General features: G+C 38.4%; 1 protein-coding gene across 1 annotated transcript in view; it reads left to right on the top strand.

Moving 5' to 3' along the window:
- Positions 1-2,288: 2,288 nt before the first annotated feature.
- The window catches only part of LOC104042280 (sodium channel protein type 5 subunit alpha), a 48,224-nt gene continuing 31,875 nt past the window's right edge, over positions 2,289-18,637 (top strand). The window contains exons 1-10 of the mRNA XM_064445101.1: positions 2,289-2,602; positions 3,992-4,110; positions 5,479-5,568; positions 6,640-6,768; positions 10,973-11,064; positions 13,141-13,362; positions 14,018-14,081; positions 14,681-14,825; positions 16,128-16,322; positions 17,850-18,041. Coding sequence (XP_064301171.1) covers positions 2,330-2,602; positions 3,992-4,110; positions 5,479-5,568; positions 6,640-6,768; positions 10,973-11,064; positions 13,141-13,362; positions 14,018-14,081; positions 14,681-14,825; positions 16,128-16,322; positions 17,850-18,041 — 1,521 coding nt within the window. The 5' untranslated portion in view covers positions 2,289-2,329. The remainder of the gene's footprint in view (positions 2,603-3,991; positions 4,111-5,478; positions 5,569-6,639; positions 6,769-10,972; positions 11,065-13,140; positions 13,363-14,017; positions 14,082-14,680; positions 14,826-16,127; positions 16,323-17,849; positions 18,042-18,637) is intronic.

Genomic DNA, 18,637 nt, shown 5'->3' with positions numbered 1-18,637 from the left:
ACAGATTCAGCCTTCATTTTTTTTGAAAATTCAGCTCCAAAATCCTTAATACTGAAACAACATTGGTACTAACTAAAACCATTTTCTTCGTTTCATTCATTACAGCCAGTGTAGTTACCTAAAAGCTCGGTCTCTTTGTTGTCCTTACAACTGCTTTGAAGATAAAATTAATCTTCTTAGAATTATTAAAAATTGAAAAAAAGAGAGCATGTCAATTTTCACTTTATCTTTTGAGCTTTCCATTGGAAACGGGTCTGTGTGATTTTGCAAAGTAACAGTTCTTTGATTATAAAGCTTCAGTTTGTTACGTGGTCCCTGATCAGTCTGAAACCTGCTTGTAAAGTCCCAGAGGAGGAAAAAACCCACCCCCAAAATCCCCTAAACTGAAACAAAATCATTGCGCAATCATTCTGGCTCCAGGCAGTTGCGTATTCTTTTTAAAGAAATATATCTATGCATTTAAAGAAGAGACCTATACTTACAAGAGAGTATTGATTCTCTGTCATGGTCCACATGTGAGTTCACAAACCGAATTAGCACAGCTAGACTTCGGGCAATCAAAAATGCAGCATTTTAGAGACTTGTTAGTGACTGGGAGTGCTTATTAGATGGGAGCAATTGGTTTTGATGTGAGCCACAAAGGGCAAGTCATCCTGTAATGGGTCAGAATTGTCTTCATCTTTTGCGGATGAGAACAGCGGTCATGTAAATTACCGTCATCTGCAAGTAATGGGGTAAATTGGGGCCAGAAGTCATTAGTAACTGAATACTTACGATGATTTGCCTTAAGTCACCTCAGTGCTTCTCGCTACCTTGCCACCCTTTCCCTTTGTCAGTAATTTAAACTCAAACAGAATAATTGAAAACAAATTCTTGAAGGTACTCTGCTAGTCCTGGAAGCATTCAAGGTCAGGCTGGACGGGGCTCTGAGCAACCTGATCTGGTTGAAGATGTCCCTGCTCACTGCAGGGGGGTAGGACTAGATGACCTCTAAAGGTCCTTTCTGACCCAAATCATTCTATGATTCGATAACTCGGATCCCCAGAAGGATTGCAATATTTGGGGATGTGTCAGAAGGTGAAGTTGCTTCACCACATTTACCTTTTTCCAGGCTGGTATGGGAGGCAGAAATGACGCATACCTGTCAGCATGAATAAGCAAGTCAATGACTTGCATCAAAATCTGAGTAGTTAATAGTAATTGAATTTGTTTCCTTTGATGTGTGGAAAAGAGTAGTTATTAAACAAGTAGACATAACCAAGGTCTCCAGAAACAGCGGATGCTCTAGTGCAGAGTCACAGGTCATTAAGGCACCTGCAAAATTCTAGGGTAGACTGATCTTCCTATTGACATGCAGTTGTGAGGAAGGCGATACCAGATTTACTTATTTCATTTGTAGTAGTCCTTTATAGTGTCTCTAGTTTGTTTAAATTCTGCATAACAGTCAGTGGGTATGGAGCTCCACGCGGGTTGGTCAGTGGTCAGATCACCTCCTAGCGAAGTTTGCTTTGAGGAAGCGCAGATCCCTGGCTTTTATAAGCACATAGAACAGGGGTGGTCACAAGCAGATTTAAGTGTAGCAGCCCCACAATTTAAGAAGGATGTGAAGGTCCTTGATTGCCTTCAGAGGAGGGCAACAAAGCTGGTGAAAGGGCTGGAAGGCATGTGCTATGAGGAGCGGCTGAGGACTTTGGGCTTGTCTAATGTGGAGGAAAGGAGGCTGAGGGGCGACCTCATCGCTCTCTACAGCTTCCTGAGGAGGGGACGTGGAGAGGGAGGTGCTGAGCTCTTCTCCGTGACACCCAGTGATAGGACACGTAGGAATGGTTCAGAGCTGCACCAGGGCAGGTTTAGACTGGGCATTGGGAAGCATTTCTTTCCCGAGAGGGTGGTCAGACACTGGAACAGGCCTCCTGGAGAGGTGGTCGATGCCCCAAGGCTGACTGTTTAAGAGGCGTTTGGACAGTGCCCTTAATAACATGCTTTAACTTGGTCAGCCCTGAATTGGTCAGGCAGTTGGTCTAGATGATTGTTGCAGGTGCCTTCCAGCTGAAATAGTTTTCTATTCTATTCTATTCTATTCTATTCTATTCTATTCTATTCTATTCTATTCTATTCTATTCTATTCTATTCTATTCTATTCTATTCTATTCTATTCTATTCTATTCTATTCTATTCAGTTTTCGTACGGGGTTTCACAGAGGGAAGAAATAATTTATCTAATGGCTACTAGTTTTAACTTTTGTATTATTTCTGTAATTTTCTAATTGTCAGTAGCTTTCTCTTTTAAGTTACTTCTAGCACTGGAAACAAACATATAGAAGGAAAAATGGATCCCTTTTTTTGGTCATCAGAAGCCAACAGCTTTCGACGTTTCACTCCTGAGTCCTTGGTAGCAATCGAGGAACGAATTGCTAAGAAAAAAAAGCAGCAAGACAAAGTTAACCAGAAGAATAAGGACCAAGGAGTTGAAGAAGATAAACTTGCTCCTCAGCTTGATCTGAAAACCTGCAAAAAACTGCCATCTCTATATGGGGATCTTCCTGTGGAGCTCATCGGGGAACCCCTGGAAGATGTTGATCCATACTACAGTGATCACAAGGTTAAAAATTTCAAAAGCATTTCTTTGTATTTAATTTTGTCTGCTGAACTCTTAAGAGATAGTAAAAGCTCTGTCAGGAGATGCTGGTGTTTGATTGTTCTGTAGACAGATCTTTGAACATTGCTAGCAGTTTTTGGGCAGGAGTGCTAAGGTATGCTCCACACCATGTAGTGAAAAGGTATTTTAATCTCCAGTCAGTAATCAGAGTTAATTATGAAAACATGATACACCTGATAAATACACTTTGATAGGAAATATATTCTGGGAAATATATTCTATTTCTCTGATGTCTGTGGGGCTGAACTCACTGTTGTACTAACAGCAGCTGTCAAAAGGTAGGTCACACTGGACTTACTGCAGATGTTCTTGCTGAATTACAAATATACAAATTAGGGGAGACATATTTGAGATATTTCAGGTACTCTGTGTAGCAAAACCATATCTTTTCATTACAATAAATCAATTTTCTGTTTTATATGTCATCAGCTTTGTTTATTGTACCATATATACGTTGTATATATTCCAATGTATTGCAAAGTGGTTTGTGTTGCCTGTAGGAGTGTGCAAAGTAGGTGCTCTCAGAATCCCTTCTAAATGAAATGTCTGTTGTATGATTGCTCACTGTTGAGGGGGACTTGACCTGAAGAGCAGAAGTTTCCATCCAGTCCTATGTTGCTGTCTTTTATGTATACCAGTAAGTCACCGGAGTGCAATAATTTAATCAGAGAACATGCAGAAAGCTTTGTTCTTCCAGAGGTTTTTTTTCCTCAAACTATTCCAAGTGAAAACTCTTGATGAAGAGAAACTGAGGCTGATTCGGTTAAAGAAATTTAGATAAGTTAGTGAACTGTGTTTTTGATTTAAGAGATTTCGTGTTTTACTTCATATGGCAAAAGCACTGAGCTGCATGGGCCTTCAAGGGAATTTACAGTGTTACTTGATAATCTAGAGATGTTCCAAAATTAAAATTTTTGCTTTGACTGCACCGGATTCTGGCAGTCCTACACAATATGTATTTTGTAAATGATCATTTGTAGCCTATAGGCAAGCGGAAGGTACTTTTCAGTAGGATTAACACCATTGTTGCATTCCCAGAACAGTATCCTTTAATTACTCTGACTAATTGAATATGATCGCTTGCTCTTCAAATTCATTCCCATTACAGCTTCTTCCTCCCAGGCAATAATGAACTTTTATATGGCCGGTGTCTTGCTTTCAACATACAATATTGTCAGGTCACAGCTCCAGGTAAGAATACAGGAAAGCTTTACTCATAATTGCAGTTAAATATAGTTATAGATGCAGATTTTAAAACCTAAACATTTAATTTTTGGCAAAAATTTTGTTTCATTAAAATATTTCACATATTCTGAATCTTTTTTTTTATAGACTTTTATGGTGATAAATAAAAGGAGGACTATTTTCAGATTTACTGCCACGCCTGCCTTGTGTATATTTGATCCTTTTAATCCAGTCAGAAAAGCAGCAATTAAAATTCTGATCCATTCATATCCTTTTATTGGTTTCCCTTATTTCAGTTTTAAATTATACTGTACCATTTTCTGTCGTTCTTTTCCTCTGTTCATATTAATGTAAATGTAAGCTATGTGGCTGTGATAGAGATTTTTTAAAAGCTATGTTGAATCTTGTTTTACAACAGCTAATGCATTTACATGGTGTTGGTACAAGTAAAAACGTCAAAAAGCTTATATTTATAGTCAGATTTGCAGATATGAAAAAAACATTTAGAGGCTCCTGTATGATATTTTAGCCCATTTCCAGGACTTTTTCTAAATCTCCACTGTGCTGACAAGCTTAAATTAAAAAAAAACAACAAACAAACAAAAGAAAAAAAAAACACCAAAAAACAACAAACCAGGGACTCCCTAGTTATTAAAACATGAAGGATGTGATTTGTGGTAATACTTTGCTGAAAGAGTCTGAGGTAATCCTAAGAAATGTATGTCACACTCAAGTTTAGAAAGTTCTGAAGAGCACCCATCTTTTATATTTTTGCAAGAATATAAACGTAGTTCGAAGAATGGTGCAAAACCGTAGGCTGTGTAGTTTCTGCTCTTTCCACCAAACGTCTGTTTTCATTTGGAATTATTAATTTGTAGAAATAGGTCCTTATATGGGAACTTAGGGCTGACTTTGAATGCATATTCATGCTTTTAGAAATTACTAAATTTGCTGTTCAGTTTCAAATAAACCCTAAATTTAAGACCAATGTTTTTTAAAAAATGCCACTTTTATTAGGTGACAAGTGAACTTTCATGAAAGGATGTTTTTTCTTATGTATGTTTCATCACCTGCCACATAAACCGAGAACGTTTTCTGAACTCGTGGCAGATCATAGGTGTCTCTTGTAATAATGTCTATATGGACTCCCACTTTCAAAGAACACTGGTTATTGGTAATTAAGCTTTTTCATCTGGTTTTCCTAGGCTGAATAACTTTATTTATTACAGGTTTGTGGCCCGTTTCTCTTTATTCCATGCTCCTTCTGGGAAGAAATGGAGGTTTCTAGAGTTTCAAATAACAACAGAGCACAGAGGACTCAGATTCTTTATTTTCAGTTATTTATGTTCTTCTTGTCTTCTGTCAAAAATATTATGTCCCACTAATGTCCTAACTTCCAAAACTATCTCCACATACAGATAATTCATTGTTATTTTTAAACCAGGAAGTTGACCCAGCTGAGCAGAAGTTTGATCTGACATCAGTTTCTTTGGAAAACATATGAGAAGTCCTGAGCATATTCAAACCCAAACTAATTTTTTTAATATCTGTATGGGTTTCTGTGTGTAAATCAGCAACTTTTCTGAACTTCATTGTTTTATAATGCAGCATGTTTTCCTTAACTTATTATTCACATTATTTGTTGGCTTTATTACATGTACTGTGATACTCAATTGTGCTTCCATGGCTGTAACTAAGCTTCCAGAAGGACTCGGCTGGACTGAGTAAGTCTCTCCGTTGCCATTTGTTCACTCTTCTTCTAAGGTTATCAACATGCTGGACTGAAAAATTTAAATAATGTGGTGGTCTAATTCTGGGGCTTGAAAATTCTCAGACAGACCTCTGAGGAAGATTTAGGATGATTATTATTATATCACACAGTCTTCCACAGAGCTTTGGTGCCTTTTCTTAGGGACTTACCATATGCCCTTTTCTCTCTGTTGGCTAATTTTGCCATCTGCTGTAGCATAGAAGGTTGCCCCATTTTTCCTTTTAAGGATTAAGCTTTTTAGAGAGACTGTGCACCAGGATTCTAACTTAATATCTCTCATTCTAAGGCAATAACCTGCATGTCTGTTATGGCCAGCTCATGCAAGAAGTATAAAGGGATAAATGTATTTATTCCATTCTTTTGTGCTTTTCCTGGGGACACCCCTAGTTCAGTTGTTCATCTTAGTAAGTCATATATTTATAAAGCCTTGTTACCTTTTGTAATTGTGCACTGTATCCAGTGTAACTTGAGTTAATGTTCTAGAATTAAATCTTGGAAATGTGCTTGGAGCCTCAGAGGTTCTATAATTTTAATTCCTCTTGGGGTAAGCGTGGCAATAATGATAGCTTAATTTGATGTAGTATTTCTTTCAGTTATAGAGTATTTGTCAGAATGAATGTATAAAATGTGCAAACTTTACAGGCTAAAATAAGTCTTTGCTGTTATTGTTCTGCCAGAACGTTGAGGCTTTGACATTTTCCAGCCTGCTTTAGAACATAAACTCAGTCGTAAATCTTTTTCATAAGGAAATGTGAGCTATTCTTCATCCAGAAATAGTATGGCGTGCTTATGTGAACATGCGTGATTATAGATTTATGTGGAAATCTTACTAAAATTCAGGAAGGCATCTTCTTATACCCACGATGTTTCTGAAAGATATGTAACCTGTCCTATTTTAGTTCACATTTTCTACCTTTATCTCAGTCCAGTGACTAAATCATAGAAAAGGTAGAAATGTGCCTGAATGTCTCAATCTCATTAATATTTTTATTCCTGTAATTTTATTATACACTTTCCTTCTCAGATATCTTTTTACTGGCATATATACTGGTGAAATATTGATAAAAATATTAGCAAGAGGACTTGTTTGGAATGAATTTACCTTTCTTCGAGATCCGTGGAACTGCCTGGATCTTCTTGTTACCGTTGTAACGTAAGTAAAACTCAGTTGTTCTTTTACACTCAAGGGACAAACATGTAGCTAAAATACTATTTGGTATTGCTGAAGTTCTTTAGAGCAGTTGGCATCCTACCTGCTTAAGAGTTACTGTGGTTGAATCACCCTTTGCTTATCTGCAAAGAGGAAAACAGTCATAGACACTAAAACAAGGCGTAAATGCAAAGCTCATCTTAGAATTGTTTGATTATTCTCAATGTAGCACATATTTAAATTTTGTTAAGAGGCAATTGCATAGACAGCTGAAACCAAGCATGCCTCTATATTGTCTTAGTTGTACTCTGGGTCAGATGAAACTCATTTGAGAAGGATCCAAAGTGGGTCACAAGGTGTTGAATGACATGGCAATAAATAGCAGATGAAATCCCAAGAATGTAAAGTGATGCTCAAGGAAAAACAGACCTAGGTTTACATACACAGTTATGGGCTCTGAAATAGCTTTTGCTTGTTAGAAAGAGAATGTTGAAGTTAAAATAGATAATCTTGTGAAAATACCACTCCAGTGTGCCGTCATGATCAGAGAAGGAAATAAATAGAAAATGAGGACATTATGGGTAAGAAATAAAGAAAGAAGCAGAATACGTAGTTATTTCAGTGCATGGCCTGTCTTTTTCTTCAGGTCTATATATAGTTTTGCTCCTGACATCTCAAAAGATGACAGAATTAAAAAAGATAAAGAGAAGTTGTATATCTTGTATTCCACACAGTATGAAACTAAATAGACTAGAACTCTCATGAAAAAAACCACAGAGCAGGAACACGGTTGAAGTCTGTGGCACAGAGCTAAAAAGAAAGTAAATAATTTATTTTTTTCTCCTACAACGAGAGCTGAAGGCACCAAATGAAGTTGTCAGATAAATAGTTGGCAGAATAAAAAAGGAGTAGTTTTTCACACTACGTGTAGGCATATTCCCCTAGGAGGTTGTGGATGCAAAAAACTTAGTTGCATTCAGAAGGCTTCTGGACAAAATCCTGGATGAAAACACACTAAGAGTTATTTTTAACACAAAGTTACTATGTCTTGTTCAGGAAGCCCCTTAGCTATAAATTTGCTGGAAGAATTGAATCTGGGAAGCATCACTTCCTTGATTCTGAACTCCCCTGTAAGGATCTGTTGTGGGTCGTTGTTGCAGACAGGGTAGTAGGCCAGATGGATCACTGCTGTGGTCAATTTTAAATTCCCATCAAAACCAACCAGGTAGATGGACAAGAAATGAGGAAGAAACCAAGTCAGAATTTGCATCTCCAATGTGGAATGTTAATCTTAAAGCAAAGAAGGCTTACTTGAAGCAGTGAACAGATTCACCCATGCCCAGCCTTGGCTTTCAAAGCAAATCTCTCTCATTTAGCATTTCTGAATAGTTTCCAGTTGTCTCGTTCTAATTTATTAGAGGTGTAGAGTAATTGAGATTGGAAGGGACCTCTGGGGATCGCGTGGTTCAGCTCTGTGGTAAAAGCAGGACTAATTTAGATGAGGTTGCTCAGGACCTTGTCCAGTCAAGTTCTGAGTTTCTCTAAGCATGGAGATTCAACCACCTGTCTGACCAATCCATTCTAACCACATAGTGGGGTTTTTTCCTCCCAGATTTCTAATTGAAATGTCTCATGCAGCAGCTTACATCTGCTGCCTCTCCTCCTTTCATGGTGAGCTTCCAAGAACATCCTGGCTTCATCTTTTCTAAGCCCTTACACTGGGCAGCTGAAGACAGCAGTAAGATTCCTGCTCCATCACCCCATTAGCCTGCTCTTCTTCAGGCTCAACAAATCCAATCCAGCCTAACAATTTAACCATCTAACTATTGCCTCACTTGGAGCCCTGGTTGGACTTGCTCCAGTATGTAAAATGTCTTCCTTACTCTGGAGAGCCCAAAGGTGGACACAGTACTCCAGATTCAGTCTCAGAAATCACCACCTTCAATGTATGAGCTAGACTCCTCAACATATGAGCTAGACTCATGATAATCTAGATCAGTAAGTGGTAGGCATTCCACGTCACAAGGGTGCTCTGTTCATTCATGTTCAATTCGTCTGCCCTGACCCCACCAGGTCCTTTTCTGCAAAGCTGCTCATTATCCAGTCTGCCCTCAGCTCCTACCTGTGGTCGTGATGACTGAGGTGCAAGACTTTGCCATTGCTTTTGCTGAACTTCATGAAGTTTCTACAGCCCGTAACTCCGGTCTGTCAAGCTCACTCTGCAGAGCAGCCTTGCGACCCAGTGTTTTGACTGCTAACCCCAGTTTAGTATCTGTGATTTGTGGAGGGCACACTCTATACCATTCTTAAGGATGTTAATGAAATTGTTAAAAAGTATTGGCCCCGGGACTGACCGACCCATGAGGGTCCGCTAGTAACCAGCTGCTAGCTGAACTTTGTCCCTGTGATCACAGCCCGCAGATGTATGGATAATATTTCACTTCCACAGATTTTGACACTAGACTCGGGGACCTGGGAGGCCTGAGAGCAGACCTCACTGGTAAAGACCAACTCAAGGCAGCGTTGAGCAGTTTCAGCTTTTGCATGTCCTATGTCATTAGGTTCCCTGCCTCCTTGAACAACAGGCCCACAGTTTTCTTAGTCATCTTTTCACTGCTGATGTGCTTAAAGTAGCTTTTCTTGCTGCCCTTTGCATGCCTTGCTAGCTTCAACTGCAGCTGAACTTTGTCTTTCCTTGCTTCATCCCTGCATGCTTGGCAATGTCTTAGCGTCCCTTCCCAGAGCTCTCTCTGCTTTAACCTTCTGCGCACTTCCTTTTTGGATATGAGATTAGTCAGGAGCTCCCTGTTCAGGCAAGATGGTTTTCCACCTCATCTGCTTGACTTTCTACAGAGTAGAGTGTGTCGTTCCTGTGCTTTGAAGAAAATACCCTTGAAGATCAACCAGCTGTTCAGGGGGCCACTTTTCCCTTTGGGGGAGTTTCAGATCCCTGAAAATGCTTAAATCTGCTGTCTAAAGTCCAAGATTTTTATTCTGCTGTTCATCCTAGTTACTTCTCTCGGGGTCTTAAACCCCACCGTTTCATGGGCTCTGTAGCAAAGGCTGCCATCAGCTGTCATATGCTTGACTGGTTTTTCCTCATTTGTAAATAAAAGGTTATGTCATCACACGCATATATATGTATATGAACAAAGGATTCTTATGGGTAGTCTGTAAGCCACTAAGGAGTTTAAACATCGTTAATCATCAGTAACTATCAAGTAGTCCAACAGCTGTATGAACAATTCTATTTTATGGTCCTACTTGCCTACTCATACTCCTAATTAATTTGTGTTCAAGCAGATATAAGCACTTTGTAATATAGTGTCTCCTTCTGGTTTTTGGGTCCTATCCTGAAACAAATAAAAGTATTTGGAAATTAACAGTTAACTCAAGTGCAGTTATTACTTAAGGTACTTGAGAATTATTTAATCTTACAGGCTAGGCAAAGCCATAGTGTTCTGATCTATTGCCGACAAAAGCTGTGTTTTGAGTGGGAGGTAGCCTAGATCACCTCCAAAGGTCTTTTCCATCCAGTGTTTCTCAGATTCTACTATTGAGATGTTTTATTTTAAGGAATTCTGTTACCAGTTATGACCTTGTCATAAGATGAATCACGTTCATGTGCATTCTGACATGAAAGAAGTCTTTAAAATATGGGGCAACCTGTTAAAGTGCTGTATAGAATATGCAACTCTTAAAAACATAATTTTCTGAAAGTTTTAAATTGTTGAGATGCTTAAATTGAAACTAGTTTCAGGACTCAAGTTCTAGTTGACTGTTAAATAAAAGAAAGACAGCCATGTGGTACAGAATTGACATATTGTAAACCTAGTTTTGCTGAACTCCCTTCTCCTAAAGTATATATTGTGTAGCTTTGAGATAGCTGCAACATATACTTTCATGTATAGCCTCAGTATGCGAGGGTTTTATCTTTACTTGACATTTTGATGAATAAACACTTCAAAATTTAAGCATCCAAATCCACACGAAGTAAAAACTTGCTGTGTTTCTTTTCAGAGGCACTTTTCAAAATTCTCATATCAATACCTAGAGATGGCCTTAGATTCCTAAGATTAGACATCTACCTTAGGACATATTTGACCTATTTATTTTCTAACTTGTTTGTTACTGTGTGCTCAGTATGCATATGCTCTGAAAAGGCTAGATCTTTGTCATTCAGTTGTACGATGGTTTAATTTTGTAGGTATATTACTATGTGTAAAAGTACGGGCAAGGTTTCAGCTCTTCGAACTTTCAGAGTACTGAGGACTTTGAAAGCTATTTCAGTAATACCAGGTAAGGAACAACATGTATCACTAATTTTCTCTCCGCTTCAGCAGTGTGCTATTTCTAATTCCTGTCCTGTTCTTGTCTTCCCTTTTCTGGTCACTTTTTCTGGCGGTTAATGGGATCCCAAGGTGTGACTGTTTTACAGGCTGTAGTAACTCAGCAGCATCCTAACAGAATATTTTTTATCGTCTTTCCTCAAAATGATTTTGACGCAGGCAAATTTTTGTATTTTCTGCTTTTTCTATCCCATCACTAATGTTCAGTTTTACTTACCTCAGTGCCTTTGTCTTTTTACTCTTCTTTCCTGAGCAGCACACCCTGTTCAATGTGTTGTCTTAATGTAATGATGGCTGTACCACCATATTTCTGGTCTCACGTTATATTCCATCAGCTTCATCTTCTGTGGTTTATTTCCCAGAATGCTGACTTCACAATATTTCAGAGTTTTTTCATCTGTTTGTTTACTGACCACAGCCACTATCTAGACTGAGCATAATACTTTCATCAGCAGTATTTTGCCTGTGCTGTCCAGATATTTTTGTAAGTCATGCCAGTAATTAGGATACCAAAGTGTGGATTTCAGAATCTAACTGTAAAAACTCATTTGAAAATCAATAAATGGCTATATATCCCATTGTTATAATATATAATAATTTACTTTACCACTTCTGTGTAATTAAACAGGAATTAAACATAGGACGTTTCATTTTTAATGTCAAAACCACCTGTCAATACTTTTCCTTTCATATCCACCATGGAGAACAGAGATTAAATGTAATTTTACCTTCTTCTTGTGAAAGACTTTTAGAAAAGGTCCTGGATATCATTCTCTGCCTATACCATATTTCAAATTCAGTTATTCTGCCAGAATATTGGTCTTCAGTTTATATATGACCCATTTTCACAGAATCACATAATGGTTGAGGCTGGAAGTGACCTCTGGAGATCATCTGGTCCAGCCCCTCCTGCTCAAGCCAGGACACCTGGAGCTGGTTGCCCAGGACTGTGCCCAGATGGCTTTTGAATATCTCCGGGGAGGGAGACTCCACAGCCTCCCTGGGCAACCTGCGCCAGCGCTCAGGCACCCTCACAGTCGAAGAGCGTTCCCCGATGTTCCCAGGGAACCTCCTGTGTTGCAGTTTGTGCCCATGGCCTCTGGTCCTGTCACTGGGTACCACTGATCAGAGCCTGACTCGCTTTCACACCCTCCCTTCAGGTATTTATATACATTGATGAGACCCCCCTGAGCCTCCTCTTCTCCAGGCTGAACAGTCCCAGCTCTCTCAGCCCTTCCTCATGGGAGAGGTGCTCCAGGCCCTTCCTCACCTTTGTGGCCTTTGCTGGGCTCTCTCCAGTATGTCCATGTCTCTCTTGTACTGGGGAGCCCCGAACGGACCCAGTGCTCTAGGTGTGGGCTCACCAGTGCTGAGCAGAGAGGAAGGATCACCGCCCTTGACCTGCTGGCCATGCTTTGCCTAACGCAGCCCAGGATACCATTCGCCTTCTTTGCCACAGGGGCACACTGCTGGCTCATCTTCAACTTGGGGGTCTACTAGCACCCCCAGATCCTTTTCTGCTAAGCTGCTTTCTAGCTGATTGGTCCCCATTGTATACTTTTTTCCCCTCTCAGGGTCATAAACGTTCTTTTGCTTTTAAAGTGGTGACATCTGTAAGGCATCATCTGCTATGGCAGGATTCCCTGGGGTCAGCAGAAGTTATCCTTTGCTGTAATGTGTATTTGGCACAATGTGAAGTACTTGGTTAATGTTAATCAAGCACAGAAATCTGTCCATAGTCATTAAAGCTTCTAAGCATTTGCTTAGAAACCATCTGAATTTAGAATTATCAAGCTAGCAAAATTAGTGTTAGAGAAGGAAGAGAAAGCCAAATAAGTTATGATTAGGAAATTTAAGTGAAAATACTAATTCCTATGCTTTATTTCACCTCTTTTAATACTCTGAAGTTACAAAAACATTTACACTGATTATTTTCAATGTGCTTGCAACTGTTGTATATTGTCATACGAGAATGCTACCACATTACTCTTCACCTTTTACATATTATCAAATCTTATTTTTCTAGGTCTGAAAGTCATTGTAAATTCACTCATTGAATCTGTTAAGAAACTTACTGATGTGTTGATCTTGACTGTTTTTTGCCTGAGTATATTCGCTCTGATTGGCCTCCAGCTTTTTATGGGCAATTTAACATCCAAATGTGTCCTCAATAATGCTACATACAATGACACGTTGTGTGAGGATGCCAAGATATATGTACCAAATGATGCAGGTAAATTTTATTCTTTTCTCCCCATACATATTCTGCGTATCTTCATATGTATGTCTCGGTTTTTCGCAGAGATGTTAAAATACAGTTGCGTGTATTTCTCACAAGAAGGTATGTCCTTCCATTTGCACCAGTAGTAATATGCAGACTCTGGGACAACTGAATGAGAGATTAGTGAATGTGGGATTTGGAGAAAGATTAGCCATCTGTGGGATAGAAGGGACTAAATTTTCTATAAGCATTTGCTTCTTTACCTATGCACATTGCACAGGGTTCCTAATTTTAGTGGTACTGCACAGGGAATGATTTTTTTTTCCATCATATTGTTCAGGGATTTTGCCTCCCTCTCAAAGAGATTCTTATTTTTACTGAAATTAAAATAAAATCTAATATTGTGACTTACACAGTTAATATTTTTTTTTTAAAAAAAGTTGCCATAGGGACAGATGTGCTGAGAAACAGCCCTGTCTGCCTTTTCTTGTGAAAGGGGTCTTTCACAGAGATTTGGTCCATCAGGCTGTTTTTCAAAGTGCAGTAACATATGGTTTACTTCACAGTACCGTAGGAACCAACAGCTTCTGATTTTATGATTATTATATGATTATATGATTATATGATTATATGATTTATGATTATATATAATGATTATTATGATTATATGATTTTTTATTAGATATCTGCTACAGAATGAATAAATCTACTGAAATACTGCTCTGTGGATTCAGTTCAAATCCTGCGTAAGTGAACAAAATAGTTTTAGTACTTTCTTATTTTTGCCTCCGGATGTACGGGGGTTTTATTATTGACCGAAGGAATGGTGATGATTTTTCAGGAGGGTGGAATGTGTGTGTGGGGTATTAAATTAAAAACCACATATTTCACATCAGAAAAAGAATGAAATAAAGTACTAGGATGCAAGCAATTATGTACATGCTTTGTTGCTGACCAGTGGTGATACAGTGGTAACGTAAAATGGTATAAAGGAGAGGGGGAACAGATCAGTAAAGGGTTGTGAGATATTAATAAACTCTCCTTTCTTCATCTTGGTGAATTACTTAAAAGTAAACATATTTCCATTTCCCCCGCTCTCAATGTATTCGTGTGAATGCATTCTACCTCAGTGGAGAGTTTCTGTCTAGTCAGAAACTAGACAGAACTAGACAAATGGGTTTTGAGGACTGGCTGATATAAGTCAGCCCTTCTGGCAGAATTATATTATGTAAGGAAATGGACTTTCAGATAAACTGAACAAAATATTTGATGTTGTGTACTGGATGCTTTCAGGTACAATCTAATACTGCAAGTAAGTACTGTTTAACATTTCTGTTGTGGTTAGGAAAGAGTGCCCAGAAAACTATAGCTGCAGGAAGATTGGGAGGAATCCTGACTTTGGCTATACAAGTTTTGATCATTTCGGCTGGGCCTTCCTTTCTTTATTCCGCCTGATGACACAGGATTACTGGGAGCGTCTCTACAGACAGGTCAGTACTTTTATTACCTGCTAGAGTGACTTTAGGCATGCAGTTTAGAGCTTTATGTTCACTAGAAAAATGTGCGCCTGTTTTAACATTACTGGTACCAAATTTCTTTTCAAATCAACATAAATATTAAGGAAGTAGCTTCAAGTGACGAAGCTGTAACACCTTCTGCGAGAGACATTGGGTGGGAGCAATCCTGCTGTGACTGCTCAGTTTTGTTGGAGAAAACACTTGGGTCAGTGATTAATAGTTACAAGTTAGTATGTAACTGCCAAAGGACTGGGGGATAGGGCAGATCTGGCCAGTGAGCTCACTGCTGCAATGATGGGGACTTGTTACATACTCTGTTTCTCTTCCTTTTGAGGTCCTGACTCCTCACCAAACCTTTTCGCTCAACATATATATTTCAGATCATTTTTGACAGTGGTACTAAAAATTGGAGCCTTTATGTTTTGATTCAGAGAGTTGAATGTAACTTTTAAATTCTGTTTTTTTGACAAAAATGATACAAAAATTGCATGTAGAGAACTCTCAGGATCCCTTATATCTATGCGGTGCCTTTGCTAGAAGGGAATTATCCTCTGCCTTGTTCTATAGCTTTCATATGGTCCACTTTAACTTTTTTCCAGCAACCTTTATTAACTGAGATTTTTTTAAAATGGATACATCTTCCTTTTGCTGTTTGGAGGCCATGTGGTTTTTAGTTTTTAATGTCTCAGAGCTTGATTTTGAGCCATCTCCTCTGCTGCCATTTAAAAAAATATAAGAATAAGCAATCAGTCTAAATATTGCCTCTGATTCACTAATCAGAGCATCTTTCATGATTGTTTAGATAATCGTAGCTTTCATCCTTATTACTGAGTTTTATTAATTTCTTCTCTAGTCATGTGTATATCTCTTTACAGCTGAAGTTGTCTTCTCATAACTTAAACTCACCATTTTCCCAATTTACTGGGAGATACTTCATTTAATTTTAAGAACGGATTTTGTTTATTGTTCTCTGCAGTACGTGGCATCATTTGACGGTCTGTTACATAAAGAGAAAACACTGTGTGCTCACAGGGAAGTTTTTAAGAGCTGAAACTTAATTACTTGAAGGCCAGGGGAACTCCTGACTAGATGTATTTCTAGACCTTCTCTATAACTTAAACCAGAGGTAGATCCCACTGTTGTTTAAAGAAAACAGTGCAGTATGTTGACCTTTTGTACTGTATAGAAAAATAAATTGTTTAAAGTTAGGTTGAAATTCTGTTGTAAATGTTACTTTGTTAAGAATTTATTACAACCTTTACCTTTTCCTCACAGACTATCCGTACATCCGGAAAGAACTGCATTTTGTTTTTTCTGGGGGTCATCTTTTTATGCTCATTTTATCTCTTCAATCTGATCTTGGCTGTAGTAACTATGGCATATGAAGAGCAAAATAGAGCTACTGTTGCTGAAACAGAGGCAAAGGAAAAATTACTTCAGGATGCCCAACAAATTCTAGAGAAAGAACAGGTTTGTAAATTATTATATGTAATACATAATATGTGGTTCCTTTTGTTTTCTTCTGTGAATTAGAGAAATAAGATTTTTAATTAAACATGTGCTTCGTACAATACTTTCTCACGCTTCATTTCTCTTTCTGTCTCTTTATAAATGCTCATGTCTATGTATACATGTATTTAAATATATGTAAACATCTCTGTGATACAAACAAACAGCATGAGTCCAAGTTAAATCACATTAAGTTTTAGGATTTGCAGACCTGCCATTGTGTAGGAATGGCTTGCTAAGCATACAGCCTTTATGGCGCTGCCTGAGTGCCAATGCTCTGTGGTTTGCCCCGTTCTTGTACGCTACCACTATCGCTGTGTACAAAATTCCTTTCTCCGGATATTCCTTCTTGCTATCACTGTGTAGTCGGATGAAGGCAGTATGAGTAGAAAAATTTTCATCCATAAGAAGAGTTGTCATTTCTACAGTTCCCTGAGATTGGAAGTTCTGATGCTGATAGATTGCAGGACTGATTAAAAACGCGAGCGTTCTGAGAGCCACTGTGCTTAGCTATTTAAGGAGCGTCATGCCTCTTTTTGAGTGATTTTTGAGTGATTGCTTACAGAAGGTATACAGTTATCAAGAGCAGGGATAGTCTTTGGCCAGGCTAATGTCATTAGCTCCATATTAATGTAGAAGGACACCCAGAGACTGAGAATTTCTTTGCTGTTGGTTTGCAGAGCTAATAGACACACATCAGATTTCTACAGTGTTTTCTCTTGGCACAGTATTGCCCAGATTAATTCATTCCTTGGCCTGTGGGGGACCAGGGGTCTCCATGTTGTTTTTATTTTATTCCTGAGAAGTGAAGCTCTGAGCTGAGGCAACAAGGTAGATTGAAAATTATTGTAAGACACATTTTATCTTCTAACTTTTTATAAAAGACACCTCTGATTTACTGCTAACAATCAGAAAAGTCAGACTTGTAAGAAGACTTAACAAATACTCTCTAGCAACTCTCCAATTTCATTGTTAAATGAAAGGCATCACTGGTTTACCAAATTCCTCCTGTACAGCTGTCAACAGGCATATAATATTTCTCTGTCTGAAATTCCAGCTTGCCAAGCTTTACTTAGGCTTTTCTTTCTTCTGTTTTTCTTTCAGCAGGATTAGCAGTTAAGAAAGGCTCAACATTTTAGGATTTAGTTTGAGCCCTTAGTCTTCTGTTGTCTTTGGGCTCAAGGTCCTTTCCAAAGCAAGAAAAGGAAAGTAAAAGGATACACCTTAATATTCTGTAATTCAGATATGAAATACGATATCTGAAATGGCAAGGACAAACTTCTATTATAGCAGCTGATAAGGAACCCTGCTTTATCTGTCAGTATTGGGAATAGCATTTTGTACTCCTATCTTTTTATAGTAGTTTAGTATTTGAAAGGTAAGATTTATTAGTGCAAAGCATTCAGATAACATCATAATTAAACTGTATATGATCCTAGTCCATTTGTCTTGTATTAATAGACCAACTTTTTGCTGTTTCTTTTACAGAAGTTGGCTGCTAGAGAGGGTAATAAGGCCTTACATGTCGAATGTGAAATGTCTGTTGCTGACTTTAAAAATTCAGAAGAAAAAGAGATGAAGCAAGAAAAACCTACTTTAAGACAAAACTTAATTTTAGGTGATCATGGCAAAGAGGAGCATATATTTCATTCACAGCCTGGTCGCTGCCAGAAGAAGCTTGTAAGTATTTGAAATAGATTCATTGGACTTGCATGTGATATGACAATTTGATGAGCAGAAAAGCTTTCTTTATTTGCATTTTTTCCCCTCTTTTTTTTTCCTTCTTGCATGCATTGGATCAACTTGTTTTTTAATGCAATCTAAAAGTTAGATTTTGGGAGCAGAGGGAGACAGCACTGATTGGCCTTGAAAGGAAAGTTCATAGTGGCCATCAGTAGCTTACTAAGGACATGTTATAGCCCTCTGCGCTTATAACTGTGGTAAGATCTGTCGGCATCTTTATTGTGCTGCATAAACAAATAAATAATATCCTGAAAGTGTTAGAATTTTCCTAATGGCCTAACCTTCTTTTTTTTGTGCACACAGCTAATTCTCTGGCCTAAATATTCAGGGGTGGATTCCGTTCAGTATGAAGACTTCTAATGCTAGGGCCGTGATTCACTTCTCTAACTATAAGCATCCAGTGCCATTTTAGATTTTCTTGGACAGGTTGTATATCCTGGATATCTTCAGCGTCTGTGACACATCTTCCAGCACTGTGTGGATAGCTCAAATACATTATGGCATCTCAAACGTTACTAAATTCCTAGATTTAG

Source organism: Phalacrocorax carbo, chromosome 2 (genome assembly GCF_963921805.1).
Source record: "Phalacrocorax carbo chromosome 2, bPhaCar2.1, whole genome shotgun sequence".
NCBI classification, from domain to species: Eukaryota; Metazoa; Chordata; class Aves; order Suliformes; family Phalacrocoracidae; genus Phalacrocorax; species Phalacrocorax carbo.
This window is presented reverse-complemented; position numbering and strand designations above follow the sequence as displayed.